The sequence below is a fragment of the Eurytemora carolleeae genome, unplaced genomic scaffold, assembly GCF_000591075.1.
Source record: "Eurytemora carolleeae unplaced genomic scaffold, Eaff_2.0 scaffold25, whole genome shotgun sequence".
Lineage (NCBI taxonomy): Eukaryota > Metazoa > Arthropoda > Copepoda > Calanoida > Temoridae > Eurytemora > Eurytemora carolleeae.
The window spans coordinates 620,734-639,500 of NW_019396037.1; the positions used below are offsets into that span (position 1 = coordinate 620,734).

General features: G+C 33.3%; 1 protein-coding gene across 1 annotated transcript in view; it reads right to left on the reverse strand.

Moving 5' to 3' along the window:
* The window catches only part of LOC111699330 (uncharacterized), a 30,236-nt gene extending 20,362 nt beyond the window's left edge, over positions 1 to 9,874 (reverse strand). Inside the window, exons 1-6 of the mRNA XM_023469977.1 lie at positions 9,666 to 9,874; positions 6,676 to 7,184; positions 6,219 to 6,277; positions 3,806 to 4,011; positions 3,183 to 3,266; positions 2,037 to 2,156 (exon numbers count right to left, since the gene is read on the reverse strand). Coding sequence (XP_023325745.1) covers positions 2,037 to 2,156; positions 3,183 to 3,266; positions 3,806 to 4,011; positions 6,219 to 6,277; positions 6,676 to 7,184; positions 9,666 to 9,709 — 1,022 coding nt within the window. The 5' untranslated portion in view covers positions 9,710 to 9,874. The remainder of the gene's footprint in view (positions 1 to 2,036; positions 2,157 to 3,182; positions 3,267 to 3,805; positions 4,012 to 6,218; positions 6,278 to 6,675; positions 7,185 to 9,665) is intronic.
* Positions 9,875 to 18,767: the final 8,893 nt, after the last annotated feature.

An 18,767-nucleotide genomic window follows, 5' to 3' on the forward strand; every position in this document is an offset into this window, starting at 1 on the left:
TCTGTCTCTAGGTGTAGAATATATAAATCTGTCTCTAGGTGTAGAATATATAAATCTGTCTCTAGGTGTAGAATATATAAATCTGTCTCTAGGTGTAGAAAATATAAATCTGTCTCTAGGTGTAGAAAATATAAATCTGTCTCTAGGTGTAGAATATATAATTATTTCTGTCTCTAGGTGTAGAATATATGAATATATCTGTCTCTAGGTGTAGAATATATAAATCTGTCTCTAGGTGTAGAATATATGTATCTGTCTCTAGGTGTAGGAAATATAAATATATATATCAGTCTCTAGGTGTAGAATATATAATCTGTCTTTAGGTGTAGAATATATAAATATGTCTCTATGTGTAGAATATACAAATATATCAGTCTCTAGGTGTAGAATATATAAATATATCTGTCTCTAGGTGTAGAATATATAAATCTGTCTCTAGGTGTAGAATATATAAATCTGTCTCTAGGTGTAAAAAATATACATCTGTCTCTAGGTGTAGAATATATAATCAGTCTCTAGGTGTAGAATATATAAATATATCAGTCTCTAGGTGTAGACTAAATAAATCTGTCTCTAGGTGTAGAATATATAAATCTGTCTATATGTGTTGAATATATAAATATATCAGTCTCCAGGTGTATAATATATAAATATATAAGTCTCTGGGTGTAGAATATATAAATCTGTCTCTATGTGTAGAATATATAAATATATCAGTCTCTAGGTGTAGAATATATAAATATATCAGTCTCTGGGTGTAGAATATATAAATCCTTCTCAAGGTATAGAATATATAATTAAGAAAAACGTAATCTAACCATAGTTGACTAAAACAAATTCCGGCTTTGCATGAATAATCGAAATTCAACAATTTGAAATGCTTAAAGACAAAAATGTCTCAATTTCACAGACATTTCTTTAAACCTTTCCCTAGAAGCTTAAAACTCAAGAATATTTTTTACAGTTTATCTGGCGTTTTTTTGTAAACAATAAATGTCAAAATTCGGACTAACCGATCGGGCCAAATTTGTGTACAGCATTTAGGGATAAGTTTGGTCTTGGGGATATTTAAAGTTTTAGTTTTTTATTTTTATTTTAGAGTCCTATCAATCAAACTAATATATTCAAGTATTTTTTACATTCTCAAAGTAAGCACTTTTTAAAGATCTTCTGTGAGGGAGAAGAGTTTCGTTAAATTCTGTATTTGGAAATCTCCGGGTACCATTAACTATATATACAAGTATCCTACCTAGGAACTGATCTGATCCTGTTATTGATATCTCCAGTTCTATTAACTATATAAAAGTATCCTACCTAGGAACTGAACTGATCCTGTTATTGATATCTTTGGTTCTGTTAACTATATAGACAAGTATCCTACCTAGGAACTGATTTGATCCTGTTATTGATATCTCCAGTTCTATTAACTATATAAAAGTATCCTACCTAGGAACTGAACTGATCCTGTTATTGATATCTTCGGCTCTGTTAACTATATAGACAAGTATCCTACCTAGGAACTGATCTGATCCTGTTATTGATATCTCCAGGTACCATTAACTATATAGACAAGTATCCTACCTAGGAACTGAACTGATCCTGTAATTGATATCTTCGGTTCTATTAGACAAGTAACCTACCGAGGAACTGAACTGATCCTGTTATTGATATCTCCAGTCCTATTAACTATATAAAAATATCCTTCCTGGGAACTGAACTGATCCTGTTATTGATATCTCCAGTTCTATTAACTATATAAAAGTATCCTACCTAGGAACTGAACTGATTCTGTTATTGATATCTCCAGTTTTATTAACTATATAAAAATATCTATCCTGGGAACTGAACTGATCCTGTTCATTGATATCTCCAGGTTCTATTAACTATATGAAAGTATACTTCCTGAGAACTGAACTGATCCTGTTCATTGATATCTCCAGGTTCTATTCAATATAGTAACGTATCCTAACTAGGAATTGAACTGATACTGTCCATTAATATCTCCAGGTTCTATTCAATATAGTAACGTATCCTACCTTGGAACTGAACTGATTCTGTTTCTTGATATCTCCAGGTTCCTCAGCCTTCTCCAAGGTTGGTTGAGAGTGTCCGGCCAGATCTCTAAATCATTCCCAGACAGAGAGAGAAAATCTAACCTAGAATTTTTAAATCATTAATGATTTTTTCCTCTTATTATCATCAGTTTTCACTTGCATTTTAACCTTTCTTATGATTGATGGAGGTTCTGATTTAACCTCAATCATTATTTATCTGATATCAAAGTTTTTTAAAATCTTTTTTCCATTAGTTATCCAGTATAGAATGAAGGTCTAGTTTTCTCTTTTCAAACTCCATTATGACCCGTCCATTAGAGGATAGAGGTCTGTATTTTTTATCTCCAGCTACATTATTACCTATCTATCAGAGTATGGAGGTTTATAACCCATCTCAAGCTCCATTATTACCTATCTATAAGATGATGGAAGTCTATAACCTATCTACAGCTCAATTATTACCTATATATTAGATAATGGAATCCTCGATTTCTATCCCGACCTCCATTATCACCTATCTAAAAGAGGATGGATGTCTATAACCTATCTCCAGGTTCCATTATTAGCTATCTATAAGATGACGGAGGTCTATAACCTATCTCCAGCTCCATTATTACCTATCTTTAGATGATGGAGGTCTATAACCTATCTACAGCTCCATTATTATCTAACTTTAAGATGATGGAGGTCTATAACTTATCTACAGCTCCATTATTACCTATCTTTAAGATGACGGAGGTCTATAATCTATCTACAGCTCCATTATTACCTATCTATCAGAGGATGGAGGTTTATAACCTATCTCAAGCTCCATTATTACCTATCTATTAGATAATGAAGTTCTCGATTTCTATCCCGAGCTCCATTATTACCTATCTACAAGAGGATGGAGGTCTATAACCTATCTCAAGCTCCATTATTACCTATCTATTAGATAATGAAGTTATCGATTTCTATCCCGAGCTCCATTATTACCTATCTACAAGAGGATGGAGGTCTATAACCTATCCCCAGCTCCATTATTACCAATCTATAAGATGATGGAAGTCTGTAACCTATCCCCATCTCCATTATTACCTATCTACAAGAAGATGGAAGGCTACAACCTATCTCCAGCTCCATTATTACCTATCTTTAAGATGATGGAGGTCTACATTTCTATCTCCTGATCCAGTATAAAGTCTATTGTCTGCCAGGTTTAGACTAACCAGCCTACGAAAAAATCTTGATTTCCGATTAATTTTGCAGAAAATCTTGATTTCAGAGTAATTTTTGCAAAACATCTTGATTTCAGAATAATTATGCAAAAAATCTTGATTTCAGAATAATTTTGCAGAAAATCTTGATTTCAGAATAATCTTGCAGAAAAGTTTGATTTTAGAATAATGCAAAACATCTTGACTTCAGAATAATTTTACAGAAAATCTTGATTTCAGAATAATTTTGGAGAAAATTTTGATTTCAAAATACTTAGATCAATATTGACTCAGGCTTTGAATAAAATCTATTTTAAATTACAGGGTTTTTACATACTTCCCTAGATCATTTCATCCAGTACATACTGGTACAGGTACAGGTACAGGTACAGGTACAGGTACGGGTACAGGTACAGGTACAGGTACAGGTACAGGTACAGGTACAGGTACAGGTACAGGTACAGGTACGGGTACGGGTATGGGTACGGGTACGGGTACAGGTACAAGTACAGGTACAGGTACAGGTACAGGTACAGGTACAGGTACAGGAACTACCTGGTAAGGTTGAGGAGAAGATGAGGATGAATATCTTGTATTCTATTCCTTGATAGATCAAGGCTGGTTAGCTTACTCAACCCTGAGACAGCAGATGGGAAGGAGTTGAGTTGGTTTCCGGAGAGATCAAGGAGAAGTAAACCCGGAGAAAGGGAATTTAGAGAATCTGTGGTCATCTCACTCAGTTTACTGGATACAAGAGTAACCTAGAGAATACAGGCATACAAGGGTAACCTAGAGAATACAGGGATACAAGGGTATCCTTAAAAAATACAGGGATACAAGGGTAACCTCGAGAATACAGGGATACAATAGTAACCTAGAGAATACAGGGATACAAGGGTAACCTAGAGAATACAGGAATACAAGGGTAACCTAGAGAAAATAGGTATACAAGGGTAACCTAGAGAATACAGGGATACAAGGGTAACCTAGAGAATACAGGTATATTAGGGTAACCTGGAGAATACAAAAAGAGAAACTTACAGAATTATGGGAAAATTTCTAAAGAAAATATAAAATTCAAGATTTGAATTTGGATGAATATCTCTAAACCGTTGCTAACCCCTGGAAAAGTAAGGAATGCCGAGGTTTGCAATTACAAGGAACAATCACAAACCTCTTGTGTGGTTTCTAATGAGTAGGTAGAGAGGGGCAAGGATACATAAATTTCAAACTGAATTTGGTTGGACCTATTATGAATATCCTGCCACACGCCATTCAAAGATTAAATACATGGAGTTCCCAAATTTGAGGATGCAGATATAACAAAATCTTGAAACTGTAAAGTGCTGTTCGGAATTGAAGGTTTAATAATTTAGTTTCTGTTGTATTTAGTCCTTTGTAGTCCTGTATCCTGTAGTCCTTTGTAGTCCTGAATCCAGGGGTTCAGTTGTGGTTCANCTACTGCAAGTAGACCTGTATTCTGAAGTACTACTGCAAGTAGTCCTGTCTTCTGTAGTTCTACTGCAAGTAGACCTGTATTTTGTAGTCCCACTGCAAGTAGTCCTGTATTCTGAAGTACTACTGCAAGTAGTCCTGTATTCTGAAGTAGTACTGCAAGTAGTCCTGTCTTCTGTAGTTATACTGCAAGTAGACCTGTATTCTGAAGTACTACTGCAAGTAGTCCTGTATTCTGAAGTACTACTGCAAATATTCCTGTATTCTGTAGTTCTACTGCAAGTAGTCTTGTATTTTGTAGTACCACTGCAAGTAGTCCTGTATTCTGAAGTACTACTGCAAATATTCCTGTCTTCTGTAGTTCTACTGCAAGTAGTCTTGCATTCTGAAGTACTACTTCAAGTAGTCCTGTATTCTGAAGTACTACTGCAAGTAGTCCTGTATTCTGAATTACTACTGCAAGTAGACCTGTATTCTGAAGTACTACTGCAAGTAGTCCTGTATTCTGAAGTACTACTGCAAGTAGTCCTGTATTTTATGGCTCACTGCAAGTAGTCCTGTATTCTGAAGTACTACTGCAAATATTCCTGTCTTCTGTAGTTCTACTGCAAGTAGTCTTGTATTTTGTAGTCCCACTGCAAGAAGTCTTGTATTTTGTAGTCCCACTGCAAGTAGTCCTGTATTCTGAAGTACTACTGCAAGTAGTCTTGTATTTTGTAGTCCTACTGCAAGTAGTCTTGTATTTTGTAGTCCTACTGAAGTCATTTTATTTTATAATCCTGTAGTCCATACACGGCGAATAATTTGCATAGTAAACCTATTATATGTTTCGTAAACCAAGTTGAAGGGTTTACAATTAATTAACATAACTAATTGTCCAGCTCTTCAACTATGTAGTTAATTAAATGCCTAGGTAACGTAAATAATACCATTTCAATAAGTTTATTACAAGATATATAGTTGTAATGTTGTCTACAGGAATATTGTCAATGTAATAAATATATTTCAAGATTTATAGTTGTAATGTTGTCTACAGGAATATTGTCAATATTTCAAGATTTATAATTGCAATGTTGTCTACAGGAATATTGTCAATGTTATAAATATATTTCAAGATTTATAGTTGTAATGTTGTCTACAGGAATATTGTCAATGTAATAAATATATTTCAAGATTTATAGTTGTAATGTTGTCTACAGGAATATTGTCAATGTAATAAATATATTTCAAGATTTATAGTTGTTATTAAAGATTGTCTACCTTTTGTATATCTGATGTAGACCCATCAAACTGTTATTAAAGATTGTCTACCTGTCGTATATTACATATCGACCTATCAACCTGTTATTAAAGATTGTCTACCTGTCGTATATTATATATCGACTTATCAATCTGTTATCAAAGATTGTCTAGCTGTTGTATATCAGATGTAGACATATCAAGCTGTTATCAAAAATTGTCTACCTGTTGTATATTATATATCGACCTATCAACCTGTTATAAAAAAAACTACCTGTTGTATATCAGATGTAGACATATCAACCAGTTTACCAAGCTTTTTTATATTACATTCTGAAGCGATCAAACAAACTGTCAAAAAAAAATTTTTTTCCAATCATTTCTTCAAGGCCATCAGAGTAATGACTTTCTGTTTTCAAAGAATCCAAGTTTTAAAATTTAAAATAAAAAGAAATTGTGGATTAACTTTTATTGAAAAATTCAACCCACGCTATTTCAAATTTCAGTTAAATCTTTCTAGAAGTTCTCTTTGGATGCAAGCACCTTTGATTCAATTAGTTTTTCTTTTGTCATAGTTATGTCTTTTTTGCAACTTTGTTCTTAATCTATAATTCATTTCTTGATTTGTATAAGTTAATGAAAAATAATAAGTTTTGAAACTGAAAAAGTAGAAGATTATTAAATATTAAAGAGTTGAAACTAAAATATTTAATCAAAATGTTTGTTTATCCCTGAGATATGAATATGGTTTGGTAAGGTTGGGAGTTTGATCAGGGTTCTCCTGATCTCAGGGTACTCTGCACCCTCTCCACACTCAAACCTGGACTCCATATCCTTCAGGAGACAGGAGCTGGAAGCAGGTTTAACTCCTGATGATCTCCTAGAACCAGGAGACTGAAGATTCTTATCGATTGTCGACTCTGGTGGAGCAAGGTTTGATTCCGAGCTAGTTATAAGAAGGGAGGAGGATTTAGTTGTTCTGAGGACTAAACCTAGTTTAGAGATAGGGTTGGATACTGGGGGAGATGATGGAGAAGATAGAGAAGAGGACGAGGAGGATGAGTTGGATAAGGGGGAAGAGGCGGAGGATGAAGAGAATATAGGTGCTGCTGAGGAAGATGATGATAAGGAAGAGAAAGATCGTCCAGGCGTCCTTGTTGTGTTTATCGGGTCAAAGTTATCCAGGGTTACAGAACTTTGGCTCTGTGCTAAACCTGATACCTGGAGATTACACAGAATCCTAAAACAAAAATATACTGATATTTTCACATTTCATGGGAGGGGGAAACAACGAAATGATAGAATATCGAATCTTTTAAAGAAATATTATATCATTTTTTTATCATGTTCCCTAGGCCCCCCCCCCTAATTACGCCTCCGTAAGTTAACGTAATTTCATATTACGTGTATATAGATCAAGCAGTTACTAGATAATTAGCTACCATAGGGTGGTTTACTTAAAGATACATGAAAATCATTTATAAAAAGTACTCATCATTGAAATATTTTGAATCAAAATGAGTCTCTTCAGAAACAAGAAAAAAACAAGATATTTTAGTGAACTTCAAATTATTTTTAGATAAAATTATTCTATAAAATTCAAGGGAATGGTTAGACATTTTTTACGTGACTTTATTTTTTTTAAATAATGCATCAGAGCTGATGAATGATGATGGAAACTTTTGATATAATTCATAGTATGAAATATCAAATATCTGGTTTAGCCTATACCCCCTTTCATTTTTCGGTTTAAAAACTAACCACAAATCTATGCCCGTATTTACTTGTAAATTTTTTACAGTATTTTTATTGTTTTAATTTTCATCATGTCTATTTTCTATGTGTTATTTTTTAGAAATGGTGGACCTATTGGAGTTTAGATATTCAACGAGGGGTAGAAGGCCTGGCACGACAATATCTCGTCCGATCCACAATCTCCTCATTTTCTCGTCCGAGCCACCTCGAAATCATCGTCCTTCCCGAATTACATTTTTAAGTTTGCAATCCTTAAAGATCACTTTTTTATTCTGGCCAAGTTAGAGCAAAAAAAAAAAAATTGAATTTTTGTAAATTGAACAAAATTGTATCAATTTGATTAAAGATTTGATGTTACATGTCTTTAAAAGCTGTTAACTTTTTTGCACGTGGCCAAATTTTCTAAAAATAAGACTCAAGGATTGGACACTTAAAAAATATTTTAAAGGAAGAACGAGGATTTAAAGGTGGCTCAGGCGAGAAAATGAGAATGTGGCTCGGACGAGAAACTGTTATGGCTGGCCTCAGTCAACAACAATGAATAGTCAGTATATTGTAAAGAGCACTCACTTGGTGGAACACTTGGAGAAAGAAACCCGCGAAAATAGAAAATATTTTCACAAATGTTAAAAACACATTTCCTTACTCTCAAATATTATGGAAAATAAGATTTTTGACCAGCACAGCAAAAACATACTTCATGAAAGTTTAAACAATATCTTATTACAGTTTGGGACATACATATTTTTACATGTAATATTGTACCAATGTTACAGTGAGCACGTTGGGACATTTTTACATGCTGGAAATAAATTATTGTTTTGAAAATATTAGAAATGATGCAGCGTCAAAAAAAATATATTTTATGTTATAATTTCAGGAACTTTGCAGAATCAAAAAAATATTATTTTTCAAAATGTACAATGTTTAACTTATGTTACCACAATAAAGAAATTAATTTGTTGCCACAAACTTTGATAATTCAGTCCAACAATATCTTTGCAACCCAATGGAATGGACTTTACATGAATTCGGTTAGATCAAAATATGAATTCTGTTAAATCAAAATATGAATTCTGTTAGATCAAATAATCTAAGTTTAAAATGTCAAAGAAAGGTTTACACCATCAGGTTGCAAAGATTATTAAAGTTTGTGGCTAACATTTATTTATTAAAATATTTGATAATGAATTGATTTTGACGATTTAATATGAAAACTAAGTAAATAGCTCATTTTATAGCATAAATGTGTACACTGTGCTACGAAGGGGGAAAGGCCAGCAAAAACAATTTCTAGTCCGAGCCACATTATCCTCATTTTCTCGTCCGAGCCAACTCGCAATCCTCGTCATTTCAATATTATTTTTCTTAAGTGTCTAGTCCTCCAAGATAAAACTTCTTTTTCAAGAATCGGGCCACGTTAGGGCATAAATAAAATAGTGAATTTTAGTAAATTGAAAAAAATTGTTTCAATTGAATTAAAGTTTTCAAGTTCTATGTCCTTCAAAATGTTCACCTTTCTCATGCGCTGTTTTTGGTGTAGAATGCCGCAAATAATTCCGAGGTTATAGAACTTTAATCATTTTTGTTAATTGAAGTGAAAACCATAGATTTTTCCGGGTGGTTCCATGGGGAAATTGGTAGGCAGAGGTATGCCAAATATTTTTTTATTTATTTTATAACGCGAAGGTTGGCTTGAGTTTTAAGTTTTACTTAAATAAAGTTTGACATCATGTCTCTAAAGATTCAAACATGATTTAATCATTGCAATACTTTAGGCTATCCATATGTTATGCCATAACGTGACCAGATATTAGAAACTTTTAAACTCATAATAATCGAAGGAAGAGGATTTCGAGGTGGTTCGGACGACAAAATGAGAAGAATGTGGCTCAGACGAGAAATTGTTGTGGTTGGCCTTCCTCCCCTCGTACTACCGTTTAAAGTTTTAAATAAAAGTACTCACCATAAATTGATTAAAATCATTTTACTGGTTTCTTGCTTGAACATTTTATCCTATTCACTGTATAGAACTCTAGCACTATTGTATTTGTTCGTAGAAAATGGGTGCGCACAGTTTATACATAATTGGAGGGGTCCCACCCACCCTTACCAGCTTACACTTATCAAGTATTGGTTTGCAAAATTTATTCACTAAGGCAGGGCAGGACAGTCAAACTGAAACATGATATAAATTTAAATATTAGAAAATTTGCAAGGTTCAGTTTTACAACGGTTTTTTAAAGCCTGGGTCTGCATTTATTGTAAAAATTTTACAATGCACAAGGTTTTATTCAAAGTTATGTATTTTCATTATAAAAAATTTAAGAGTCAATTACTCGTTTTATTCCTTAAACCGATGTTAGCAGTTCATGTTTATCAAATTGACATCTTTAAGTTGAACCCCCCAAAAAAATATTTGTACAATTTTCTTTAACAATAACTTGCTTTTAAATATTTGTCAATAAAGTTTCCCCCTATTGTAACTCTAAGATTCTTAAAATTGATCTGTGTGAGCCGTGCTCTGGAGAGTTTAATGCGCGGAGTAAGAGCGCGTGAGATCAGTATTCACACCTGGAAGATCAACATCCGACTAACGAGGCGCTCAATTCAAGTTCAGATATTGGTCGTGAGCGATACTTATTAATCTATCAAGTATACTAATTTTTCATTATTAAATCCGTCCAGAAATGTGAAGCCTTGAAATAAATAAGGGACAGATCTCCAGTTAAAAAAGAGAAGAAGTTTAGAAGTATTAACAATTTTCCTTCATCAAGCTTCAGATATAAGTGTACGAAATAAAAAAGGGACAGATCTCCAGTTAGAAAAGAGAAGAAGTTTAGAAGTATTAACAATTTTCCTTCATCAAGCTTCAGATATAAGTGTACGAAATAAAAAGGGACAGATCTCCCGTTAGAAAAGAGAAGAATTAATACGGCTGCAGACATAATTGCTAAAACGCTCTCATTCATTTAATTGACATGGCGTTAAAACACCTAAACGTTTTCATGAAACTTCCTGTTTTCTATTGTTAACAAATGACATAAATAACTTTAATTTAATATTCTAGATATATAGTTTCAAGCAATTATATCTGCAGCTCCATACAAATTCTTTTAAAATATTGATTCGCAGAAAATAAGAAATTAAAATTGATTTTACGTACGTAGTACATATCAGATTACATGTTGTACATACATTGCAATGCACGCAATGCACAATGTACATACTTAAAAATTTACGCATGTAATAAACAAATAAATATGTATTTCTACTTACTATGGTATACATAATATTTTGACATCTTTTTACATTTATAGTGTACAAATACAATATGTAGTAGTATGTCTTTATGCATTATACAAGGTGCAATTACGTATATATATACATATACAAGATATTTTTTTCAACGCCGATCTGTCTATCTATGTTTGCCTCGCCTGGTTCTTTCTCTGTATTTGTGACTTTATCATTCTCGATCATTACCTGTAAACCAGGGTTCAGGGGTCGTCAAGGAGGGAGGGGCTGCAGGGGCGCCATGAGCCTTGCAAAATGACCTCTGGAGCCTCTTAATTCGCAGAATGACCTCCAGGACCCGTGAAACCGACTCCGTCCCTCTTGCTATGTCCCCGAGCCTCCGCCATTCAGTCTCTACGCCTCACATTTTGGTCTCCGCTTGCTGTGGTCCAGAGGTCATTCTTTGAATCAGGAGGCTTGGAAGTCATTGTGCGGGGCTTATGGCTGCCATGCACCCCCTCCCTCCGTCGGCAATACTGCCTTACCCAGGGGTCAGGACACTTCAGATTCAGATAATATCATCATCAATGCTATTTATTCGGAACTAATGATTTAAATAGGTTTCCTTATAAAAATTTTCCAAGTCCAACTAAAGTAAAGAACAAGGAAGTTTGAAAGTTTGAAATCTTATATTTTATAATTATAATTCCTCTGACTTATGAGCTATTGAAGAACTGAAGAACAAAAACGTTGTAAATTTTTATTATGTAACCGGATATATTTGCTTTTTTCATGCTTGTGCATAAACCAAAAACTAAAGGAGCTACGAGGTCACAAAGTCTAACCATTAATGTCGCATTAATTCAACCTTCTTCCTCACTTTAGGAATAATTGATGAATAATTTCCTCATATATGAGGTTTCAGAATCTTACTTTTTTATTGAGTTGAAACATAAGGTTAATAATCTAATCAGAAATAATAGTCTAAATAATTCGTTAATTTTTAAGTATCATTTAGAGAAAAATTCTGTCATGGAACTGCACGGATCTAGATCATAGAAAGATCATTAAACCCCTGGATCCGGAATCTGGAAAGGTCTTAAAAAACGGATCCAGACGCCAAATCCGTCAACCCCGGTTCCTTTATTTGACGAAACTATTCCGAGAAAAACGGATCCGAGATATTTCCAAATAAACGAGATTTTAAAAAAATGGATTGGAATCTGGACACATTTTATTATCACTTCATCTTTACACTGCAACAGTTTTCTAAATATATGTTTCATATCTTATGCAAATACAGGGTCAGTTTGGGACATTTTAATTTTTTTTTGGTTTGTTCGAATTTTGGCAAAAAAATGATTAAAAAATTAAAAAATATTCTTGGAACATATCCACAACAGCAAATTACTTACGTAAAAAATGAAATTTTAAATTTTTAGAAAAATTGTTGGGAAATGTTCATTTTACTGTTTTCCAAAATTTCATAAAACTTCATTTAAAATCCTCAAAAATGTAGGGAAGAAATTATAGTAAATGTTATCAAATATAACCTTAGAACTGTTATGACTTCAACTATGCAATTTTTACATTTATTGTTTATAAATTTTTCTTTTTTTTTAATTCGGTTTCGCGGATTTGTTTTCAACGTTCTAAAAATTTCTAATTCCTTATTCTTTGGAACCTGATGGTGCAAACCTTCGATATATATTTTGAATTAAAGATTATTTATCTAACAGAATTCATGGTTTGAAACATGTAAGATCTACGACATTGGGTTGAAAAGATATAGGGATTAGAAAATCAGGGTTTATGGCAAGAACTCAATTCCTTTGTTGAATTCTCAATATATGAACCTTGTCGGTTCGTGATTTGGTCTGATTTTTCATTTTTTTAATCTGCAAGTTTGATTCTTTACTCAATGAGTCAGTAAAAAAATGAAAAATTTCGCAAACCTTCATTTTTAATAAAAATGACTAATTCTGTATTTTCTGAGCTATTGTTTTTACATCGAAGAACGAATTTTCACTTGTGTATGTTCTTTCATGAGAAACATTAAACAGGTTTCAAAGTTTGCATTCAATTTAACAAAGTTTACTGTTTAAATATCCAGAGCCCAGTGATGTTGTTCTTTGAAATACTTAAAACCAACTTCAGTCGGTTAAACATGCGCATCAGAGCTATACTCTCGTATATATATTATATATATTGTATACATGATAATCCTTTGATATTTCAAACTTAAACTACTTGATCTACCAAAATTTATAGTTTGAAATATCAAAGGTCTATCAAATCGCGTTGTAAAGATACAGTGACTAGAAAATCAGAGTTTGATGAAAAAAACTTAGCGGCTTTTACGTTAGACTGAAATCTTACATGTTTTAAATTAGAAATCCTTCTTAGTAAATAGTTATTTAGGAGAACAAACTTGGGTTGAATTTCCTATAGTATGTAGCCAAATAAAGAAATTTAGTCTTTGCCACAAATTCTGATTTTCTAATCCCTTTATCTTTGCATGTCGTATACTTAAGAGTTTTCAAACGATAAATTCTGTTGGATCAAATAATCTTAATTTGGAAGATTAAAGGTTTACACCATCAGGCGCGCAACTAGACATTTTGTTAGTGGGGGTAAGAGGGAAATATACCGCGCGAAGCGGAAATTTTTTTTGCCCCCCCAAACTTTTTTAAGGGGGGGGGGCAAGAAAAATGTGTATTTTAGAATTAAAAAACTAACCTTACCAACCGAATATTCAGTAAGTCAACACATCTGATATGATATTAAAAAAAGAAATCTATTCTGGTTAGTATAAATCACAATTTTTTAATATGCCACATCACACAATATTTGCGGTGAAAGTGTAGGATTAATTTAATTGCTGTACTACAGTATTAAATAATATCTAAAGATACTTAATAAACCCCCTTTCCCTTTCCCAGGAAAACATGAATCGCTAAATTACAAAACAGGGTGGACTTCTACAGGGGGGCAAGCCTTCTTAATGGAGGGGTAAAGGCTAAAGGGGGTCTTGACCCCCCCCCCCCCTAGTTGCGCGCCTGATTAAAGATATAGAGATTATAAAATTTGAGTATGGGCAACAAATTAATTTCTTTTACTTCTCATACTTGTGCCTGAAATCAAATCTAGAGGATTCCTGTAATGTCGCGTAAATTTGACCTTCTCTCCTTCTGTCACGTGGGGTGTGTAGTTGTTTTTTGATCATAATTATTTCATATCCTCTTATTCATTAGTCACAAAAGGCTGTGAAGTTACAGATCTCTTTGGTTGAAATTGTGTATTTTGGTTGTTTTTGTCCTGAATTTACCAAGTATGTGTAAACCTTACATAAATATTTCTCATACAAACATTTTCTTACAAGACTTCTCATGGACAAAATGTGAGGAAAAGTTGGATTTAGATTATCCTAGGTTTCACAAAATGTCTGATGATCTGAGTATTGTAATAAATCTGGCAATCGTTCAATACCTTACTTTAGTATCAGATAGAGATCCATCCAACCATCTATCTATCTATCTAAATGTCTATCTGTCTGTCTGTCTGTCTGGCTGACTGTCTTACTATCTATACATGGATGGGTTCACACCTATAGACCAACTTTCAGATCATTCATCCTATCTTTTTTTTTGTACTTTATCCTAGTATCTATCCTACATTTTTGTACTTTATCCTAGTATCTATCCTACATTTTTGTACCTTATCCTAGTATCTATCCTACATCCTCGTATCCGTCCTGTATACACCTATTCATCCTATATCCTCCTATCCATTCATCATCCACCTAGCAATCCTATCTCCTCTAATCCACCCTGTATCCTCCTATCCATCCTATATCCACCTATCCATCCTATATCCACCTATCCATCCTGTAGCAACCTATCCATCCTATATCCACCTAGCAATCCCATCTCCTCTAATCCATCCTGTATCCTCCTATCCATCCTATATCCTCCTATCCATCCGATCTCCTTCTATTCATTCTATATCCTCCTATCCATCCTATATTCACATATCCAACCTATACCCTCCTATTCATCCTATATCCTCCTATCCATCCTGTATCCTCTTATCCAACCTAAATCCTCCTATTCATCCTGTATCCTCCTATCCATTCTATATCCTCCTATCCATCCTGTATCCTCTTATCCAACCTTTATCCTCCTATTCATCCTGTATCCTCATATCCATCCTATATCAACCCATCCATCCTATATCCTCCTATTCATCCTGTATCCTTCTATCCATCCTATATCCACCTATCAAACCTATATCCACCTATCCAATCTATATCCTCCTATCCTTCCTGTATCCTCCTATCCATCCTGTATACTCCTATCCATTCTATATCCTCCTATCCATCCTATTTGCTCCTATTCATTCTATATCCTCCTATCCATCCTATTTTTTCTATTCATTCTATATCCTCCTATCTATCCTATATCCACCTATCCAATCCAACCTATATCCTCCTATCCATCCTGTATCCTCCTATATGTCCTTTATTCTCCTGTTTATCCTGTTTCCTTTTCTCTAATATCCATCCCTTATCCTCTTCTTAATCCTTTACCCTCCAATCCAGCCTTTATCCTCCGTTTCATCCAGCGTCTTCAGATTCCGTAATTTCATTGTAGCATCTAGTTAAAAGAAAATTAACTAGAAATTAATAAAGAAATTTCCTGGAAAATCTGAAAGCTTAAATTTCGTCGTTAGGAGAAAAGGCTGGCTTATATAATAAATAATAAACCAAATTAAAACTTTAAATTTTTAATTATAATTTTTAAAACATAACAGAGCGGAAAATATGAGTTGAAGGGACTTGATAGAATATCCGTTTGTCAATTAATTAATTCAATAAATAATAATAAAAAAAGTCTTCAGTGATATTATTCTATTATTCTGCTATTTATTCTGTGCCTATATTTTTTATAATAAAACTTAGATATTAAGAAATTGAGTTTTTGCCGCAGACGACTTTGGTTTTCCAATTCCTATATTTTTGCAAAATAATATTGTGGACCTTAATTATTTCAACTATGAATTCTGTTAGATCAAATGATCTACATTTAAAATATCAAAGGTTTACACCATGAGGTTGCGAAGATAAATGGATTAGACCATAGATAAAGATAGATTGCGCATAAGACGACATTTTTCATCTTGAAAGATATAAATGTACAGAGATGTTTTAAAGATATTCCTATGTTATAGATTAACTAGGTCGGTTGTGAACATTGGCTGTTCTTATATCATTGAGTACTTGTGGTGTACATGAGTTCTGTAGAGAGAAATTTAAGTTAGTTTAGTCCGTCTCATGTCCTTCTTCAGTTCTCGTCAATATGATATACTGCGAATACTGCTCAGTGAAATATTGTTGTTTAAATAGTTCCATTCTCGGGGTTATTTTACACTCTAATATGAAATCCATTAAAAACACCAAACCACCCCGCTTATCATTGAAGTACACTTTGACCCCTTGAAGTACGAGTTCGCTGACTGTACAATTCTTGGTGATTTTGCGTACATAAGCTATCTATGTTTATTTATTTATCTATGGTTTAGACAGATTGAGTTTGTGGTAAAGACTCGATTTTATTTGGCATTTTAAACAATTGATGAAATAACAAAATATAATGGTTTTTTTTTTATTTTAAAAATGTTTGATATTATTAAAAAGAAAATAACAAGAAAGTAAGGATAAAAGGGGACAAGCAGGAATATTTGAAACATAAAGGATGAATAGAAAGAAAGGAAGGTTGCCCATTCTTTTCATCCTACCTTTCCTTTCATTCATCCTTTTTGTTTCAAATATCCCTGCTGGTTCCCAGACAAGCAAGAATATTTGAAGCATAAAGGATGAATGAAAATACAAAAGAAAGGAAGGATGAAAGAGGGAACAACCAGGAATATGTGAAACATAAAGGATAAATAAAAAGAAAGGAAGGATGAAAAGGGGGACAAGCAGGAATATGTGAAACATAAAGGATGAATGATGATGGATGATATGGGAAGGTTAGGTCAGGACCGGAGAAATCTGAACCTATATATTCTCACCAGTAAATATTCTAATTTAATGATGGATTCATCCTGATGATGGATAATACAGGGGGTATGGTGTTTAAAGGGTGTCCCAGATTAAGTTTATCGATTTCTAATTTTTTAAAAAATTTTTCTAGGACACATTTTAGAGATATTTTTTCTTAATGCAAAGAAACCTCAGCCATCAATTTCAGTAATAAATAGACTTAGTTGAGATCAAGCCTAAGTATATATTTATATCTAGATTTTCTATCGATTTAGGATAATTGTGAGAAGGTATATCTCTCATAAAGCTAAATATGTGAACTTTTGACTTGGTTCTATAATGTTCTTTCTATATCTGGTATTAGGACTAACTACTCAGGGTAGTGGTTAGAAGTAGCTGAGTAGTATTAATGATGGGGGGGGGGGGGGCACCGCCAACTTATGTTAATTGTTCGTAAAATTGAAATCTTGTGTGTTTTTAGAGGAGTTATTGAGAAAAACAAAATGTTAGGAATTTCTTATTTGTAAAGATGAGCTACGAGGTTACAAAGTCCCACCAGAAATGTCTATAAATGTTGACCCTTCTCCTTCTGTTCAGTTTGCAGTGGATAGGGACTTATTATGAGACTGAGGGGGTTATAGAGGAAAAGATGATTGTGAACGGAACATACACATACAAGGAAAAAAGGTTAAAGCGTAATTTGAAGTAACCATACTCGGAACAGTGGCAATGCCCGATTCACAACGGTAACCTTGAACCTTTTATATGGTCAATAATTTGGAAGATATTGTCGTTTTTGCTATAGGGATTTTAACTGTTTACATGTGACAGTTCCTGGAGGGTTTTACGGAGTGTCATCTGAAATTATGTGAACAGTCCCATTAAAATAAATCTCAATGTTTTGTTGACCAACAAAACTCAATCGAAGACAGTTTGACCTATCGAATAATTTGGCTGGACGACTGACGATAACAATCTATGAGAATCGGCGAACACGGATTTTTCCTCAGCAGCTGAAAATTTAGCTGTTTCTGCTTGTTAGAAGAAATCAGCTGTTTGTTCTACAATAAGAACACATATTTTACCGAGACTTGTCATAACGCAGAAGACGAGTTTAAAATGTTAAAACATACAGAGAACCAGAAAACTCTGGAATTTGGAGATGGCGTTATATAGCAATACTTAAGTGCATTTGATGTTGTTACAAAACAAATAGTTTTAAATTCCTTATTAAGTTGAATTGTTCTGTTTAAACTGCAATTGTTGTAGTTCACAGTCTTTGGACTATTTAAAGTCAAAAGTCTAAAAGTCGACTTCCTATTCCAGTGTTTTCTGGTTCTCACTGTAGAGTGTAGAAAAACTAGAAAAGCTGTAGAAGGAAACCTAAAATATTTTTATTAAGAAAAACATGTTTTTGTTTTCTAAAATAAAGATAAAGAAACCTAAGAATTTTGATGTTGGTAATTTAATCTTTTTAAGACTTATTCTTCTAAATAAGGATTTTTTAAGGTTTATTATTCCAAAATTACCCGTAGATTCAAGTTTTTTAAAAATTAATATTAAAACCCTAGTTCAGAAATTGATCAATGAAGGTTTCTGAATATTCCTGGGTTTCTGAATATTCCTGGGTTTCTGAATATTCCTAGGTTTCTGAATATTCCTAGGTTTCTGAATATTCCTGGGTTTCTGAATAATCCTGGGTTTCTGAATATTCCTGGGTTTCTGAATATTCCTGGGTTTCTGAATATTCCTAGGTTTCTGAATATTCCTGGGTTTCTGAATATTCCT